Source organism: Lissotriton vulgaris, chromosome 9 (assembly GCF_964263255.1).
Source record: "Lissotriton vulgaris chromosome 9, aLisVul1.2, whole genome shotgun sequence".
In the NCBI taxonomy this organism is placed as follows: Eukaryota; Metazoa; Chordata; class Amphibia; order Caudata; family Salamandridae; genus Lissotriton; species Lissotriton vulgaris.
Genome location: NC_141697.1, coordinates 1,113,181,204 through 1,113,201,657, shown reverse-complemented (window position 1 = coordinate 1,113,201,657; position 20,454 = coordinate 1,113,181,204). Strand labels below are relative to the sequence as shown.

The 20,454-nt window shown below is 44.2% G+C and overlaps 1 protein-coding gene across 1 annotated transcript in view; it reads right to left on the bottom strand.

The window, feature by feature from the left end:
* The window catches only part of DNAH12 (dynein axonemal heavy chain 12), a 1,291,066-nt gene that overhangs the window by 853,546 nt on the left and 417,066 nt on the right, over positions 1-20,454 (bottom strand). The window contains exons 22-23 of the mRNA XM_086939114.1: positions 11,171-11,453; positions 9,946-10,065 (exon numbers count right to left, since the gene is read on the bottom strand). Coding sequence (XP_086795240.1) covers positions 9,946-10,065; positions 11,171-11,453 — 403 coding nt within the window. The remainder of the gene's footprint in view (positions 1-9,945; positions 10,066-11,170; positions 11,454-20,454) is intronic.

Sequence of the window (20,454 nt, the reverse complement as noted above, 5' to 3'; positions counted from 1 at the left end):
CAATCAGCGGCACTCTAGGATAACGAGTTTGTCGCTTGTGGCGTCCTAGCAAAGCCCCAGTTTCTGCCAGGCAAATGATTTCCTCGTCTCCGCTACTCCCAGCAGCAAGGTCCGGTCATACAAGGTCAGTGAATGGCACCCGCGAAAAGTTATAGGCACAGCAGATGAGGGGGCGTGGCCGCTGCGGGAAGAGGCTACAGATGACTCCAAGCCTCGCAGTCCCGCAGCAGTGAGACGGCAATCAGCGGCACTCTAGGATAACGAGTTTGTCGCTTGTGGCGTCCTAGCAAAGCCCCAGTTTCTGCCAGGCAAATGATTTTCTCATCTCCGCTACTCCCAGCAGCAAGGTCCGGTCATACAAGGTCAGTGAGTGGCACCCGCGAAGCGGGTGCAGCGAAAAGTTATAGGCACAGCAGATGAGGGGGCGTGGCCGCTGCGGGAAGAGGCTACAGCTGACACCAAGCCTCGCAGTCCCGCAGCGTTGAGACGGCGATCAGCGGCACTCTAGGATAACGAGTTCGTCGCTTGTGGCATCCTAGCAAAGCCCCAGTTTCTGCCAGGCCAATGATTTCCTCGTCTCCGCTACTCCCAGCAGCAAGGTCCGGTCATACAAGGTCAGTAAGTAGGAAAAGAATGGTTACGGTACATTTCTCGAATACCTGGTTATTGAGTCTCTGAAGACTGTGAAGTTCAATGAACCTTAAAGAATTTACAGATATACTTCTGCTTTGAATCTTAGAAACACTGTGAAGTGATAACTACAATCACCAAAAGTCCTCTACAGATCCAGAAAAATATTGTTGTTTGTTGCAATGGGTAATTCATTGGAAATCACTATTGCAAAGATTCATGTTTACGCTTGTTTGTTTACAGAATGCAACAGGCACAAACACTATTGTGAACAATCAGCCGAATAAAGACAGTAGCTGCACAAGGTACTAGAGTAAGTAGATTGTTATTGTGTAATAGCTTCGGACGTAAATCCTTAACTTTGATTGCATCATTGTACAATATGAGTTAACGGATAACAGGAAGCAAAACCTCACCCCTAGTTTGAGCTGAAATGTATGCCGCCTCACAATGAGGCTTAAGCCAATGAATCATGAAGTAGCACTCACCATATGAAGAACTGCTAGCAAGGACAATGTCAAAGGAGAAGGTCCATAGTTAATTAGGTCTCAGAAACACTAACTGAACTATTCACGCAACTTCTCTCACCAATGAAACCATCTTCCTCGATGCCTGATTGTAAAAAGCTAATACAGATGAAACTCTGGAAGACTTCAGGATGGCACTGCTAGACACAAAAAGTATTCTGATGAATACATTCTCCTGGACTCCCTGTCAGGCCTAACTGTCCTCGTATGTTCCATACAGCTGCACACACCTGTACAACTAGACTATCTGTAGCTGGATAACTTTACAAGAACACAAGTCTGAATCAGCTGAGCAGGATTTTCCCGCCATAGTTTTTGATCAGCTATAGAAAACATGTTCTTTTTTTCATTAGGCCGATATAATCTGATCTGTCATTCCCTGCTACTTTTGCAAATCAAGATCTGTGTAAACAGAAAGGTCTATCACTGATCGATACACAGCTTCACAATCAAAACCTCAGCTTCCTTCTTCAACACCATCATTAAATGGATTCTAACTGTTGAAGCTGGATTATCAGGAGGTTGCAGGTGAGACTGTGCAGATAGGTCCAATATAGAACCATTCTTTCTTCAAATCCATGAATTGGGCAGAATCTGTGTAAGACACTCACACTAAATTGTCCTCAATACTCAGAAAATAATTTTCTCTCAATTACTCATAAACCAACTTCTTCCCTAAAGCAACCCTTATGAGGCTGGTTTGGAGAATACATGGCAACAGAGTCTGATCCAAATAAATACCCCATCTTCCCAATGTCATCACTCCTAGACTTTGCTATTTGTCGATATTCAGACACTCTCAGATAAATGTTTGCCCTGTTCTTCACATTCTTAAGCCTAGACCTCAATTAAGAAGTACTCAGCGCTGAAACCAAAGCCACACACATCATACCCAAAGTTTTCACCGGAGCAGAAGCTACCAGAGATACAGAACAAGTTATGACAGTGACTGTATTAGCAACATCTGCTACCATTAGACAGGTGATAACTTAGAGGTTCCCAATCGGGCTTCATAGAGTAGAGGCCAATGATTGCCAGAATGGCATCTTTAAATTCTGGGTGGTGCATTTGATCCCAAATAACTACAGCACAATGCCAGAATCTTCATCTATATTTCCCTCAATGTTTTTGGATCCAAAAGAGCACAGCGATCACATGACCTCATTTCATAGGCTCTAACGAACAAGTTACTTACCTTCGGTAACGCTTTTTCTGGTAGATACAGTATCTGCCTGTGGATTCCTCACCTTGTGAATATCCCCTTGCGTCAGCAACATTCGGAAATTCTTTTTTTGTGTAGCTTCCTGCCAATGTGGACGACGTCACAGAGGCACGGCATCGCACGCGACTCCGCTGACGTCACCGACACCATAATAGGCCCACGCCGGCGTGATGACGTCAGTTCTGCCCTTTTATCCGTGCCTTCGAGGTACACAGACAGACCGACAACATTAGATATATACACAGTATACAATAGTCAAGATAACACACACAGTGTAAAGACAATGTAGGAATTCAAGTAGAATAAAACACTACTTTTGAGAATAACATATATACATTAAAACATTGCCATTATCTAAGGTATAGAAAAGTGGACAATGGGGAGGCGGGTGGGCATGTGAGGAATCCACAGGCAGGTACTGTATCTACCAGAAAAAGCGTTACCGAAGGTAAGTAACTTGTTCTTCTGATAGATACATCTGCCAGTGGATTCCTCACCTTGTGAATAGAGTCCCACAGCAGTCCCCACTCCCAGAGGAGGGTGTCCACTCTCCTATACCAGAAAATCCTGGAGGACAGAACGCGCAGAGTGGCCGTTCCTCCTCACCTCGGAATCCAAGCTGTAATGCTTCGGGAAAGTGTGGAGGGAGGCCCAAGTTACCGCTCTACAAATATCCTCTACAGGCACACCCCTAGACAAAGCAGATGTTGAAGACTTTGCTCTAGTAGAAGGAGCCCTTATACCCTCTGGAGGTTCCTTACCCGCCAGGGAGTAGCAGATCTTGATGCATAGTATGATCCATCTTGAAAGTGTGCGCTTGTGCACAGCTTTTCCTTTCTTGCAGCCAGCAAATCCAACAAAGAGCTGGTCATCCACCCTGAACTCTCTGGTTCTGTCCAGGTAGAAGCTCAGGATCCAGGCGATGAAGTCTCTCCTCCTCCTTGGAAGCGTGAGGGGAAGGATAGAAGGTAGGAAGGGTAATAGACTGTCCTAGATGGAAGGGAGTCACCCCCTTAGGCAGAAAAGCAGCCCTGGTCCTAAGAACCATTCATTCAGCATGAATGGTCAAGAATGGGGGCTTCGAACTAAGAGCTTGAAGCTCACTTACCCTCCTTGCCGAGGAAATAGCAACCAGGAAGACAGTCTTAAAAGACAAAAGTCTCAAGGGACATTTGTGCAAAGGTTCGAAAGTAGAACCCATCAGGAAAGTAAGCACCAGATTTAAAGTCCCATTGAGGCACAATAAAGGGAGTAGGAGGAAATTTATTTGTAAGGCCCTTCAAAAATCTTAAAACCACAGGAGATTTGAACAATGACAGCTGATCCGGCAAACAAAGAAAAGCCAACAAAGCCGAAAGATAACCCTTGACAGTGGCAACCGCAAACCCTTGCTGCGCCAAAGAAAGAGCAAATTGTAGTTTATCAGATAAACAAGCCTTCAATGGGTCAACAGATTTCTGTCCACACCAAGTGACAAATTTAGGCCATCTGTATGAAAAGATAGATTTGGTGGAGTCACGCCTGGCCGATAGAATGACATCCACCACATCAGGTGGGAGAGAAAAGGAATTCAGGTTGCCCCGTTCAATCTCCAGGCATGAAGGTGTAAGGTCTGGAGGTGGGGGTTTAGAACCTGCCCCTCCATCTGAGAGAGGAGATCTGCCCTGAAAGGGAGACGGAGCGGCGGGCGCGAGGAGAGGTGGAGAAGATCTGTGTAGCACACCCTTCTTGGCCAATCCGGGGCGACCAATATGACTTGGGCCCGTTCTTGGCAAATCTTCCTCAGTACCCGAGTAATCAAGGGTATGGGAGGAAACGTGTAAAGGAGTCTTGAGTCCCAACTCAACTGAAACGTGTCCCCCAAAGCTCCCTGCATCGGATACTGGAGACTGCAGAATGACGGGCAGTGAGCATTCTCGCGAGTGGCGAACAGGTCCACCTGAGGAGTTTCCCACGTCCGAAAGACGTGACGAACTACCTCCGGAAGGAGCCTCCACTCATGGTCGGCTGAGAACTGCCAACTGAGACTGTCTGCACGAACGTTCAGAACTCCGGCCAGATGATTTGCCATCAGACAAATCTGATGGTCCTGAACCCGGGACCAAAGACGCAGAGCCTCTCTGCAGAGACGCAGAGCCTCTCTGCAGAGACACTGCAACCCTACTCCTCCCTGTTTATTGACATACCACATTGCGGTGGTGTTGTCCGTCAGGACTTGAATCGACCGACCGCGAAGGGAAAGGAGGAAGGCCTAGAGTGCCAAACGTATCGCCCGCAATTCCAAAAGGTTGATGTGAAGCAACCTTTCCTCTGGAGACCAAAGACCCTTGACCTCCAGATCCCCAGATGAGCACCCCACCCTAGAGTGGATGCATCCGTTATCACTGTGGCCACAGCTGGAGGCAGTTGAAAGGGCTTTCGTTGAGACAGGTTGCCTTCCACTCCCCACCAAGTCAGATCCACTGCAGTTTCTCTGGAGATCCTCACAGACTCCCTGAGATCTCCGTTGTGTTGATACCACTGCCTGCGGAGGCACCACTTGAGTGCCCTCATGTGCCAGCGTGCATTGTTGACCAACAGAATGCAGGAAGCCATCAGACCGAGCAGGCGAAGGAACTTCAGGACTGGAACGACCGCTCCATTGAAAAATAAAGGAATCAACTCCTGTATGTCGTGAATCCTTTGAGGAGGAGGGAATGCACGACACACAGTTGTATCCAGTACCGCACCTATGAACAGGTTGCGCTGGGAGAGCACAAGGTGGGATTTGGGCACATTTATTGAGAAACCGAACCTGTACAACAACTGAGTTGTCACTTGCAGATGATGGAGCACCTTCCCTGGAGATTCTACTTTGATCAGCCTATCGTTCAGATACGGGAATACCGATATCCCCGATCTTCTGAGATGTGCCGCCACCACAGCAATCACCTTGGTGAAGACTCGAGGCGCAGTAGTAAGACCAAACGGTAGAACCACAAACTGGTAATGTTGCGATCCTACCGTAAAACGGAGATACTGCCTGTGTGACTGCAGGATAGGGATGTGAAAATATGCATCCTGCAAGTCTATTGACACCATCCAGTCTTCTTCCATCAGCACCTGAAGAACCTGTGCAAGGGTGAGCATCTTGAACTTCTCCTGTTTTAGGTAAAGGTTCAAGATCCTGAGATCCAGGATTGGACGAAGTCTGCCGTCCTTCTTGGGTATCAGGAAATACCGGGAGTAGCATCCCTGACCCCTTTCCTGCTCTGGAACCATCTCTATCGCACCCTTTCTTAACAATGTCTGGACTTCCTCCTGCAGGAGTAACAGGTGTTCCTCCGTGCAAAAACCTTGGCAAGGAGGGTGATTCAGAGGAAATTCCCGAAAGGGAAGAGCATACCCATTTTCCACGAGATTGAGAACCCAAAGATCTGATGTAACCGATTCCCAATCCCGTAGAAAATAGGTAAGCTGACCCCCTACAGGACCCGCATGATCCAGAATGGTGGATCTAGGGCTGCTTTTCTGTGGCTGGGGGGTTGGAAGAGGTGGAGGAGGAGGAGGATTGACGTCCCTGAGGACGAGCTCTTTGCTTACCCCTGTATGACTTATACAGCGGATTTTGCTGTTGCTGTTGCTGCTGCTGCTGTTGAACTTGACGGTAGGGACGAAAAGAAGAACGTCCAAAACCTCTATACCTTTTAGTTGATGAACCTCTGGTCTGCAGCCCCAAAGATTTGGCAGTAACCCTACTGTCCTTAAATCTTTCCAAAGCTGCATCAGCTTTTTTACCAAAAAGTCCAACACCATCAAAAGGCAAATTCAACAACGCAGCCTGAATATCCGCAGAAAAGTCAGATGACTTCAGCCAGGCAGCCCTTCTAGATGCAACAGCAGTTCCCATGATGCGAGCAACTGAATCAGCAGTGTCTAGCCCACTCTGAATCACTTGGCGAGCAGCCGCCTGTGCATCGGCCAATACCTCATTAAAATCCTTCCTGCTGTCCTCAGGAATTTTAGGAGACAACAGCCGTACTAAGTCCATCAGGGCATGTATATATCTCCCCAAAAGGCAAGTGGCATTAGTCGATTTTAAAGCCATACTTGCTGAAGAGTAAAACTTCTTCGCAGTCTGATCCTGTTTATTGGATTCCTTATCCCCAGGCACTTGAGGGAATGCACCCACAGTCTTTTTTGAACAGGCCGCCTGAATAACCAGACTTTCAGGCAACGGATGCGAGGATAAAAATTCAGGATCCCCAGGTGCAACTCTATACCTCCTTACAACACTTTTAGCCACTGCAGGAGCTGTAAGAGGCTTGCTCCAAACCTCCAAAATAGGTTCAGTTAATGCTTCATTAAAGGGAAGCAACAGTTCGATAAGAGAACTTGGGGAATGGAGAACCGCAGTCAAGAGATTGGATTTATATTCCACTGTAGGCAAAGTTAAATCTAAAAGTTCTGCAGCCTTGCTCATCACCATGTGGTATGGCGTAACGTCCTTTGAAGGGGCATCAGGCACAGATGACAGCTCCCAATCAGGAGAAAACTCCAAACCACTGGCATCTCCTAGATCTTAAAAACAGTCCCCCTGAAGCTCACCTTCTTCCATCTCAGCCTCAGCTTCTCTATATCCTTGCTCCTCTATAAGGCACTGAGCATACCTTCTGGATCTCTCTTTCAACAGCCACGCCGTTGGATCCGTGAACGACTCCGACGGAGCCGGTATCAACGTCGAGATCGAATCCGAAGGCCCAGGGAGCCGTTCTCGAGGTCCACTCGGAGCCGGAGTCGTCGGTATCTGTGTCGACGACCTCGGCGGCACCAAGTAATGCCAAGGCGGCGTTGGAGCCGGCATAAAAGGCATAAATGGAGCTGGAGCATAGGAGTGGGGAACTCCTAAATTATACGCCAGAGGACCCATGGGACCCGAAGGTGCACCAGAGGGGTACAATGCTCTGGAATAGACTCCATACATAGCTTTTAAAAATGCAGTAGGGTCTTTACCTGGAGCTGGGAAAGGTGGGTAAGAACCCACAGACTGACCCTTCAGAGGTTCCAGATTCCCCTCCTCTTCCACAGGTGGATGTGTAATAGACATCGAGCCCTCATTCAAAGGGACCTCTTCATCCTCTCGAGCCGGAGACGGCGCCTGAGATGGATTCGAAACCGGAGCCGGAGATTGAACCTGCGACTTCTAAGGCGAAGCCTCACCTTCTAGATCCAAGACCTCTGGTGATAGAGACACTACATCCTTTCCATATCTCCACTTAGGCGACTTCGGTCTCGAGTCCGAATCCTTATCGGAGTGATGTAGAGATCCATGCCTTCGCTTCTTATGCTTTTTTTCGATTTCGAAGCATGATCGGATGACGACCTCGAAGGCGACGCCGTATTGGGTCTTGACCTCGACTTCGACCTCGCCCTTTTCGAACGCGATCTCGAAGTCTTCTTTTCTTTTCTTCCTCTCAACTTTGCCACCAGAAGTTTAGTTTCCCTCTCACGAAGTGCCTTCGGGTTCATTTTCTTACACAAAGAACAGCCTTCGACATCATGGTCCGAACTCAGGCACCAGATACAATCCTCGTGCTGGTCCGTGATCGACATCATTTTGCAGCACACTCCACATGGCTTGAACAAGGTCTTCTTAGCCAACATCTTCAGCGAGACAAAGAAGCAAGAAAACAGTAACAAAGTTACTAACAGTTACAGAGATTCCCCGAAACTGTTAGCATAGATGACGCGGAAAAAAGGGAACGGACGTCATCACGCCGGCGTGTGCCTATTATGGTGTCGGTGACGTCAGCGGAGTCACGCGCGATGCCGTGCCTCTGTGACGGCATCCACGTCGGCGCGAAGCTACAAAAAAATAATAATTTCCGAATGTTGCTGACGCAAAGGGATATTCACAAGGAGAGGAATCCACTGGCAGATGTATCTATCAGAACAGACACTGCATATACAGAGGATGTTAATCTTTTATAGACATATATTTCTTGTAAGACAAACAGGGCATACATCTGATGCAAACAGTGCCAAGGTAGGCCTATATATCTTATGATGTCACAGTTGGAACCCTCATGTCTTAGAACAAGACATCTAGTAGCCCCACATGAAGCCAGATGGTGGTTAAGTAGTTGAAGATTTCTGGATAGGCCTAAGAGCCTGGAGTGGGTTCTTTAAAACAAATAAATGTTGTTATGTGGTATAACAGTATTATATAGATGTACTAAGTAATGTATCCAAACTATAAACTATAACTGACCCAGTCACATGGCTGGAGAGAATGTCACAAGGGAACGCAAATGAGTAAGGGTGGGCGAAGTTGGCAGAGTACCACTATGCGGAATTATGTGGAGTTCAACAAAAACTCATGGAATTCTGCGGAATTGAACAAAAACTCCGCTCCGTAACTTTGTTCCATCTCAATTAAACACAAACCTCACATACCATTGGTAAAACAACAAGTATCTATCTTTACATGCTAAAATGATTATAGTCATCTCATGAAAATGAAAATATAGCAAGCAGTGAGAGAGGTGATGATTTTGGGGAACTGCCTAACCTAGGAAGAGGACCAAGCAGATGCCTTGAACACAAAGAGCACATTCTGTGGTGGTCCCATCCTCCTAGGACCACCCCAAGCACAGTTAAGGGCAAAAATACAATCCCAATCAAAGGCCCTGCAAAGCATTATGGGACGAGATTCTAGAGAGAAGTGAATATTATAGTATCCAATATCAAAACATTCCTCAGGTGGCAGGGCTCTCCCAGCTCAGCTGAGAGCTAATACTATAATATTCACTGCACTCTAGAATCTCGCCGCATAATGCTTTGCTGGGCCTTTCGTTGGCATTCTATTTTTGCTCATAACTTTGCTTAGGGTGGTCTTAGGAGGTTGGGACCACCACCGAATAGTTCAGCATGATATGCTCTTTGTGTTCAAGGCATCTGCTTGGTCCTCCCCCCCCTAGGTTTGGGGGTACCCAAAAATCATCACCTCTCTCATTGCCTGACATTTTTAAAAGCTCACTTTTGTGAATTGGATATATGCTTTTTTAGCATATAAAGGAAAAGTTGTTTTATCAAACAGTTGTGGGTACAGTAGCTTTTACATGAATTCGTGTTTTCAATGTAATGCGCAGTTAGCAAATCTCTGCAACCGCAGCTAGCGGAGCGGAGTTCATTGCCCACGGTTTACATACGGGTATAAGTGTTCTTATGGGTGGCATAAAAAAACCTTCTGAAACATAAGTCAGGAACAAAATTGAGACGGTTCTATCTATATTGGCTTCGACCAGCAGGACTGAGTAATGGCTTGTTAAGAAAAGGTGGAGCAAAACAGATTTTAGACTTTCAGGAAGGAATGTGGTGGTCAGTCATTTTCTAGTGGTACTCAATATAGCTGGGATGAAAGTACAGGAGGATGTTTTTATCTACCGATCAAGACCATTGCCTATAGCAAAAAAAGACAATTTTGTGGTTTTGAAACATATGCTTTAACTCAACGTAATACCCACTTTAAAGATATTAATACACAGTTGAAGAGGCTAGGACACACATTGTTTTTAGTTGGATTACCTCTGGTCCACTGCGAATAGATTCATAGACCTCACTAGTCCAGAACATCTGAGAGACACACAGTACAACTTGGCCAGGCCATTCTCGCACCCAGTCTTTTCTTTGTCTTTCAAGATATGCCTACATCAACAGAAAAAAATGACAGGTTACACAGATTTTGGTGAAAAGTAATATTTGTAACATTGTTTTTATCTTGTGACACATATCAGTGCTTCTCACAACCTTAAAATATGTTAATGGCATTCATGTTACAGGCAGATATTCTGTTCTCTACACCCAGACACACACAGATTCACTGTCCCTTGCACAAGTTTGGAAAACCTAAACTAACACTTTCTAAATCTTTTCACTAGTCTAACACAAACAAAAAGTATTTTGCCGCTACTGTCCAGCATATGTGGGCAGTATGTGACAAAATGGTCAAGCACACAATTCAAACCGTGTCCCCATATCAATTATTTATTGGACAGCAAAAGCAGACAAAAAGAAGGCTCAACGAGCATACAAGGTATGGTGTGTACATGTCACAGGAAAAAAAGTTCTATCGAGTAAACAAATGCTGTTATTATTTCTGTTAAGCACTCTTGGTATATATTTAGACCATGGGATCACTCAAGATACAATTTTGTAGCTGGCATAGCACCCTCAAACCCAAGGCTAAAATGGGCAAATAAATTTATCAGAGGAAAAAATCAACATAGTCCAAATATGTGCCATTACGCGTTTGATAATCTTGTGGCTGGAAACACTTGTGTTATCACGGAAGAAAAGAGAACGTTTGGCTTTGGGGCATAGAAGTAGATCTGCTTTTCTTGGTTAGTTCCAATTCAGAGTCCAATAATGCCTGACACATCTTCATTGACTAGTGACAAGGTTAATATTGCCTTTAGAAAAGGGTATGAGCTCAGAAGGAATGAACAATAGGGTTCTTGATAGGATAGTGAAATACAGAACAATCTTTGTCTAAGATTGATGTTAAAAAAAAAGGGGAGGGAAAAAGAGGGTGGCACAATGTATGGATTGGGACAAAGTAAACTGTATCTGGTAACACTAAGAAAGTGAATTTATATTGCATCGTTTTCTGCAGCACATGAAAGAGACTACAACAAGACTCAACCACATTCAGATTATACAGCCATAAAAATACGTTTTCAATTTGCTTTTAAAAAGATTGTAATGCAGGGGAAAAGAATAATGTAACTAAACTGAGTGAAGAGGAACTAACTATTCTTGCGCGGGCAATGACGTCCCGAATACTTTTAAGCATGGTGTCTTCCACTTGAATCAGCCACTTCTCCACAGCGCCTCGAGCTTCGGAAGTTGAAATGATCTGGATAAGTTCCACCCGCTCCGCTTCAGAGCTGTACATTGCTTGTATGTCCAGATTGGGAAGGAAGTCTAGTTTCGCAATGCCCTCAAAACACTTCTTCAGATGAGGCTGTACTCTCGTTGGATCTTTAGTTTCAGACAGGATCTCCAACATTTCATCATTAGACAAAAAGAAAAAACTGGAAAATACAAAACATAATTCAAATTATGGCTCACATTTAAAATGAAACCTATAGTACAAAACATTTCCGAACAGCTGTAATACGTAATAGTTACATTCCTTTCTACAACACTTATACAATCAATATTCTCTCAAAACCTGTAGTGATTTTCCTCTGTATGTTTCGCATAATTAGGAATTCTCTACAGTTCATTTTATAGCATGCAATGTGCTATGCTACTTGCCTTACCTTGCCACAGGAAAATCCAAATACCTTCAGATCTTGCATTCAAGTTGACCCATAGTTGGATACCGCTACGATACACACACCATGCTATCCACGCCCTATTATCACACTATTAGTACAGAACAGGCCAAACATTTTTTTTCTTTATGTGAATAACACAACACATCTCTATTGAATCTCAGGAGGCAACTTCAATATACACATTTTGAAATACCGGGAGATTTAAAAGGCAGAAAAGAAAAGATACACCTTTCAAAATGCTAGTAAATCTCAAATGCAAAAAAAGTATTTCTACTCCCAGGCAGGATGGCAGTGGTGGCAGCACTGAGATGGTTTTAATGTCATATATTATAAATGAAAAGCATTTCAGTTTTCAGGACTGCATCTTAAGTTAGTACAAAGGCAATTAATTTCACAATTCTGACAACTGTTTTCTGCTGAGCTTTTAGGTGGAAATTACTGGTCTCCTTAAAAATAAAAAAGTAGTATTAGTTGATTTGAGAGCCAACTAAAAGGAAGAACTTCACCAGAAAAGTTCTGGGCAAAATGTGTTCTTGAATGGAGGCCGAGTTCATATTCGGAAGTAAGAAGTGTTCTTTTCAGTACTTAGCCTTCTGGAGCAGGTTAGAGTCTCCTAGTGACCATAATTGGATACGCATCACTTGAGTATTACCTCGCGGCACTCCTCAAGATCCACCTTGTCCAGAACCTTGTTTAAAATGTGATTAATATTAGGGGTGGGAGGTAAACTTCGCTCCTCTAGTGGAGTTCACAGAGTTTTGCCCACTCCACACTCCACTGGGAGCTCCGAGTTTCGGAAAACTCTGCCACGTGGCATCGTTTTTTCTGTTATGCAGCTCTGCAATGTTAAGTTGGCAAGTGAGAAAATTGAGCGCTAGTCCCTCCCAGGAAATATTTCTGAATGAGGGCGGTCATGGCCGGTCACTCAAGTTGAGAAAGCTGCAGCTCAAGAAAAAAATATACTTGAGCAGCAGAAAGAAGCAGCGCCTTTCGGCGTGTCACGTGGTGCCATTTGTGTGATTTTTACAGAGCGGGACAATCGTCAGTCGCTAAAAATCAGTGAGACATATCAAAAACTGCCGACAGTTGAACTCAGAAGAATCTGGCAAAGTTTGTATTTAACTCCAAGGAATTTTCACTCCACAAGTTCCACCCACCCCTGGGAGATTCATCTGTGTCGGGTATTTCAGGCCGTTCTCTGCACTGCCCCGGGTGCATCTGGCTAGTCCACTTCAGAGGAAAAGTTTTCCTAGCTCAGAATTAACCATCCTGTGTCATTTATACGGGAACAATGCTGAAATCTTGTCCCATTCTTTTGTGTGGTCAGGACTCCACAGCGCTTTCCACGCCTCAGCTTTAAGCAGGGCACCCCCAAAAGCATTTGTACAATTCCTTACCCCACCCCTAAGTGTGAGTCCTATGAGATATTTCCCAAACAAAGGGACGAGATCAGCACATTTTGAGGTAGTCATTTTGGCTTTAGATTCAGGAAACAGGAACAATAGGCAGGTCACCAGAAATCTAATATGTAGCATCCAGAGTTAATGAAACTCACCACAGTTTCCCAGTAAGTGATAAGGGTCGCACATCCTCATACAATTAGAAAGAAGCCCACCCTAATTTCTTGGCAATGGGGGAATGCTGCCTGCATTCCTGGGAACATGAGATTAATGCATTTAGGTGTACTTACCTTCGGTAACGCTTTTTCTGGTGGATACAGTACCTGCCTGTGGATTCCTCACCTTATAAATATCCCCTGCACCAGCATTCCTCTGAAATTTTTCCTAGCTCTCCACGCCGACGAGGTCGTCACACCGCCATGGCTCCACATGCAGCTCCGCATGACATCACCGGAGCCACAATAGGACCACGTCGGCGTGATGACGTCAGTTCCACCCATTTTTTCCATGCCACTGAGGCAAAATGGGCAGACCGACCATAGAGACAATGTATACATAGTACACAGAATTCACACAAATACACTCAATGTAAATTGAAATAAAGCAGAGAAAGCTCACATTTAAATAAGTCCACAATAGACAAATAGAGTTAATAAAGTTTTGACTACACAAACATGTCAAAATAACCAATACCTTATCTCTTAAGATATAAAAGGGTGGACAACGGGGAGGAGGGTGGGTCAGTGAGGAATCTACAGGCAGATACTGTATCCACCAGAAAAAGCGTTACCGAAGGTAAGTAACTTGTTCTTCTGATGGATACATCTGCCTGTAGATTCCTCACCTTATGAATAGAATCCCACAGAAGTCCAACTCCCGGAGGAGGATGTCCACCCTTCTATACCAAAAAGTCTTGCAAAACAGAGCGCGCAGAGGAAAAGTTGCCTGAGATCGGAATTAACCATCCTATGTCATTTATACGGAAACAATGCTGAAATCACTTCCCATACTTTTGTGTGGTCAGGACTCCCCAGCGCTTTCTACGCCTCAGCTTTAAGCAGGGCACCCCCAAAAGCATTTGAACAATTCCTTACCCCACCCCTAAGTGTGAGTCCTCTGAGATATTTCCCAAACAAAGGTATCGGACGTCATGCAAGGATCAGGGCTAGATCAGCAAATTTTGAGGTAGTCATTTTGGCTTTAGATTCGGGAAACAGGTTCAATAGGCAGGTCACCAGAAATGTAATATGTTGCATCCAGAGTTAATGAAACTCACGACTGTTTCCCAGTAAGTGATAAGGGATGCACATCCTCATACAATTAGAAAGAAGCCTACCCTAATTTCTTGGCAACGGGGGAATGCTGCCTGCGTTCCTGGGAACATGAGATTAATGCATTTAGTCATGAGATGAGCAGTTACTTACCTTCGGTAACGCTTTTTCTGGTGGATACAGTATCTGCCTGTGGATTCCTCACCTTATGAATATCCCCTGCGCCAGCATTCCACAGATTTTTTTCCTAGCTCTCCACGCCGACGAGGTCGTCACAACGCCATGGCTCCGCACGAGGCTCCGCATAACATCACCGGAGCCATAATAGGACCACATCGGCGTGATGACGTCAGTTCCACCCATTTTTTCCATGCCACTGAGGCAAAATGGGCGGACCGACCATAGAGACAATGCATACATAGTACACAGAATTCACACAAATACACTCAGTGTAAATTGAAATAAGAAAGCAAAGAAAGCTCACATTTCAAATAAGTCCACAATAGACAAATAGAGGTAATTAAGTTTTGACTACACAAAAACATCAAAATAACCAATACCTCATCTCTTAAGGTATAAAAGGGAGGACAACGGGGAGGCGGGTGGGTCAGTGAGGAATCCACAGGCAGATACTGTATCCACCAGAAAAAGCGTTACCGAAAGTAAGTAACGTGTTCTTTGATGGATACATCTGCCTGTGGATTCCTGACCTTAGTGTGTAAAATCGTATAATTGTGATTTGTTTTTAAATCGACCCATTGAGCACTCTGGGCGTTACTTTTAACTTACTTCTGTCTCGCTCCATCGATCCTGCTAGCCCCACTGCAGCCGATTAGGCGCTGCCGGGGTCTAGAGCCGAAGCCACCATATTAGGTGAGGAGCAGGCGAGAGGTTCAGTGCTCGGCCCCTCCCACCTCTGCCCACTTAAAAACGTGAATTTCGAGCACGTGCACCGACTAACAGTGTGCACGCGGATGTTGTGTGTCCTGAGGCGGAAGCCGGGACTGCTTGTGCGAGTGAGCTGGAAAATTGATTTTTAAAAGTGTAAAATCGTATAATTGTGATTTGTTTTTAAATCGATCCATTGAGCACTCTGGGCGTTACTTTTAACGTACTTCTGTCTCGCTCCATCGATCCCGGTCGCCCCACTGCAGCCGATTAGGCGCTGCCGGGGTCTAGAGCCGAAGCCACCATATTAGGTGAAGAGTAGACGAGCGGTTCAGTGCTCGGCCCCTCCCACCTCTACGTCCATATAATGACACCTTGTAGCAGGGGTTCCGTTCTCCCACAGAACTGTGCACAGAGATCTAGAACCTGGGTGAGTTAGGGTGACCCAAAACTCACCTTAGTATCAGAAATCCCCTTACCGAGCTAGCTACAGTGTCTCATTTGTTCTAATAAACTCCCAATGACTTAGACAATCCAGAACATGAACTTAGGGAACCTCAGGTATCGTGGAACACATGAACACTCTTTCGCTATATAATCATTTCAAACAAAAACTGGGAGCCAAAGAACACACGTGCAAGTTTGAAATATTTATTTTTCAATGCAAGGTTCTCAAACGCAGTATCTTATATAATATCAACATACATATTATAAAAATCAGAGTTAGCAGCATAGTCACTAGTCCATAGTAAGCGAACGGTGATAGCATATTATAATGCAAAATCTATATAAAGTGGGTATCACCTATTATTTCGCGCACCCTATTTAGCATACTATATTATATCTAAGAAGGTCTCATTTGGGTTTTTAGCAGGGCGGGCCCATACCTCTAATGGTCAGTAGGAGTAGATCACATCAACAGCTACGAGCTCTCTGCATGCGAAGCATCAAGTGTGTCGATTCATTCCCTGTAACTCTATCTTAAACCCGCGTAGAGCCCAATGTTGGCAGCAACATTATTTGTGTTATGTCTAATCTGGTGCGAGGATCAGGGTTTCAGCAACCTTGTGTTAGGTTATTCTTAGAGGGTGCAGTTCTCAGTGTGCAGACAGTTGTACCAAGCACGACTGATATCAGAGCAATAACATATTATTCTCAAATAAATCACATCTTTCGTCTAGGTTGAAAGCTACAATAACAATTAGGTGTCGTGTGCAAACTGTACCCGAAGGAAAATATGTTGTTAAAACATTTAATAAACTCATGCTAACTTAACACAATATATAGAAACGCAGTAACCATATGACCGCCCCCCAATGATCCGAGGACGGTTAAAAAAGGGAAAAAAAGAACAAGCCAATACCATAAGAAAGGCAAAACATGAAAGCAGAGTTCAACAATATTGAGCCAAGCTAAATGTATGTAACTATATGTAAGAAATAATTAATCAAAATATGTATGAATGCCTATAGTGGCCACACAAAAATATAAAAAAATAGAACTTGAGGCCATGTATAAAATCATAGGCCCAGACCATATAAAAGTTGAATGTCCGTAACAGAAAAGGCACCATTCAGAATTACTAAAAAGTCACGTGCCATTATAATGAAAGTCTCCAAAGCCACTCATGGGTGGATAGAATATGCAAAATAGGTAGCCACAGCTTCCAGCATGAAATCACTGTCATCATCCGAAAACAGTTCAGCCATCCAATTAAGCAATGGGAAAGAACATACGTGCTCCTCCAGCACCGAATCCTCTAGCAACATCAGAGGACAACTCAGTGGGTTCTCGAGAACGCTATGTGCCAGAAAGTCATGCGCCGCTGCGGATATGTCCCACTGGCCCATTAGTCCATGCATCGCTGCCACGGCCATAACCCTTTCGCCAGAACAAACCAACTCGTGAGCAACTACGGGGCTCATCAGCTGATCAAAATCGACGTCAGGAGAAGTCGTCAAGCAGAGACACAAATCAATGGCCCAGTCGAAATCACAGCTCAGGCAATGAAACACAGGCTGGACACTTGTGAAATAGGAAAATCGAAACGATAATCCAAAAGCCGTGCTTAAAGTCGCAAGCGGCAAGGTTCCATAGCAATTAAGCATCCGGTTGCGAAACAGTGTTAGAAGGGGCTGAGCGGCTCCTTGCGCAGGATGGGCATCCATGTTTTATAAAGCAAAATATCACCAAAATGCCTGCAGCTAAAGCCAGCAAAACAGGGAATCCGCCAAACAAACTTGCGAATATAGAATGAAAGAACGCAGGGATAATACCAAATACTTTTTCAAACGTAGTCACGAGACCACTGCTAACCAATTAAAAAAAATGTGCGAGTCCAGACGTGGAGGAGGCATTAAAGATTTGATGAACCAGCTCGCAGAAATGAAACGGCAAGTCAGTATTTAAAAGTGCCTGCACCTCTGTGCGTGTGTTAGCTATGTGAAGGACATAAGTTTCACGGGCCGAGCTCAGGGCCACTTCCTTCTGAGACAAAAGGGCTCTTATTCGGCTCAAACCGTTGAACTCCGCTCTCAAGGTTGGGATTCGTGGCCAAATGGAAACATCTGAATTCCCATGCGTGGGTGGATATAACACGTTCTTGCGACACACCACACGTTCTGATACAGTAACCACATAGGCGATAACGACCATTAACCCACAACACATCTCGTTATTCAAAAGTAAATAACTACCGTTAGACAATAAAGTGAATGTGGGAACTATTGCAGGAACCGGTGTGTCTTTTAAAACACAGGCTAAATTTGGCCTGTCCTGATTACAAGAACCATGCAATTGGATGTGCCTGCATATCAGTGAACGGTCAGGCGACTGTGTGCATTCTTCACCATTCAGATTCACTTCCTTCCCCTCCTTCAGACATCTGTATGTGTATGGTAAAGACCATGTCTCATGGAGAAAAGCACTGCCTAGTGGTTCATATCGCCCTATAGCAATATATCGCATACAATTTGTAAATTTATACAGAGCAAATGGTAAAGTAATAATACCATGGATAAGCCATGTAGCAGCAGCTGCCTCAGCTACAGAAAAGGGCAAAGATTCTAATTTTTCAATGTGTAACATAGAAAATGATGCATCTCGCATGGAAAGCATGCGCTGCTTGTCAGTCAAATTAAATGGGGCAAATAGGGATGAGACGTTCATGTAACTCCAAGGCACTCGACCAGCCTTCAGAGTCTGTAGTGTTCATGCAAACTGCATAACAGAACGCAATTGATTTTGACCATGATATAATACGGACACTTCATCATGCACAATGTCAACAACAGAAGAATACAATATTGTTCAACGTGTAAATTCGGGAAGAAAGCATGTTAATACTGTTATCGACAACTGCAAGTACTTTTTCCAAATTTGCTTGGTCAATAGCCCTTAGGCGCTTAGCAGCCTCAATTTGAGAAACTTTCCAAATTTCATTGTAAACAGCATAAATCCACCGTTTAGATCTACCCTTAGCCGGGCCTTTTATAAAATCATTTAAATCCACATTTTCAGTCAACTGAGACAGATGTAGTTTAACTGCAGCTAACGTGGAATGTTGTAACCAATTCTGACACAGTTTCCCCACAGAATAAGTGGTGACAGTATAATCATCTTCAAAACGGGGATCAGGTCTGACTTCTGTGAATCCTTCAGCCAATCCCAGAAAACGACGTTGGCAAGAATCCGCACTCTTACGCCACATCAGCCAACCCTTGGAATCCAAACTGGATACGTTAAAGGATGAATTGTGCAATAGAGCTTGCAACTCATGAATGGACAATTTAGTACAATTACCCCAACCTGATTATTCTTCTAAATCGGGGATGATTGGTGTATTTAATTTTTTAGAAGTAGCCAATCCAAAGCATGTTGTTTGGAAAATGGATGAATTTAAAACAACATGTGATTCGGGATGAGACATGCACGGTGCAAAGCCTCAGTGCCTTGTACCTGCCAATCTTCGGTACCCCAAACCGATTTAAGGTCAATTGTTCCTCTCCAAAACTCGTAGCCATCTACAGCTAATCTGTCTAGAAAGGACTTCGAATACAGCAATTTTGTATCGGTAAGTCTAACTTTGGACATGGACTTCTGTGTCATTTTGAAATAAAATGACTCAGGATTTGATTGATTAAAGTCTGTAAAATAAGTGTATTTTTTCAGAAATGTATTGGAGCTGCCTCCCAATGGAGCAGGGCAGTGTTCCCACTGTGTGTAATTAACAGCAACCCTCCTGGAATTTGTCTTATGTAAAAAATGATTACCATAATGTTGAAAACAAAACAAATCACCAAATTAATAGAATCTAAATACAGATCCTCAGCATCAAAGGCAGCATAATATTTCAAATCAGAGAACAATGCTTCTACGGCCTGAATATCCCAATCATCAGAACGTATATTTTGTTTAATCACATCCCCCATGTTTACTCTAAGCACATTCGGAACATTAATCACTTCAGTGGGCCCATGTATTTGAAATCTAACTGCATCCCACACAATCCCATCAAGGACAGGCCAAGCAGTAATGTTGACTGTATTCAAGTTTCGTTTAAGTCTGTGTGCTGAATGTGAAGAGGAAAGAGGGGCCAATGTTCCATTAAGGTACCGAATTCCTGTTCTTTCTTTAACGTAGTGACCATCGATCAGGCGGAAAAAATAAAACACAAAACCAATTGACATAAAAAGATAAAATGAAAATAGAATCAACCAAACGTATGTCCAAGGGGGAATTAAAAAATGTTTTTTAAATAAGGTTGCATATTTTGCAAGAGTTGATGGTTTCTTTGAAAGTTCCGAAACAGAGTCAAAAGAGAATCTGGACTGGTCGGCCAAACGAGTCTGCAAATCAGGCATCGATAAATCAGCAGGATAGGTGTAGTTCAGCTCATCAATGTTAGTAACAGGAATGGTATTTAATAAAGGACTGGAAATAGCAGGCATCTCGAGGGACACCTCCTGTTCTGCACCAGAAGTAATAGCCAGCACAGAATGCCTCACCATGGAAGGACAGGATACAGCCGGTGTCATGCTATGAAGAATCGGCCACCCTGTGTGTCTTGACATTGTCAATAGAAATAAATCTGTTTTCCTTACGACCTGGAAGTGGTGGTAAAATGACTGTTCTTGTGCCCTTCACTCCAAGAACTCGAACCGGTGCACGATATGAGGGACCAAACTCTTTCTT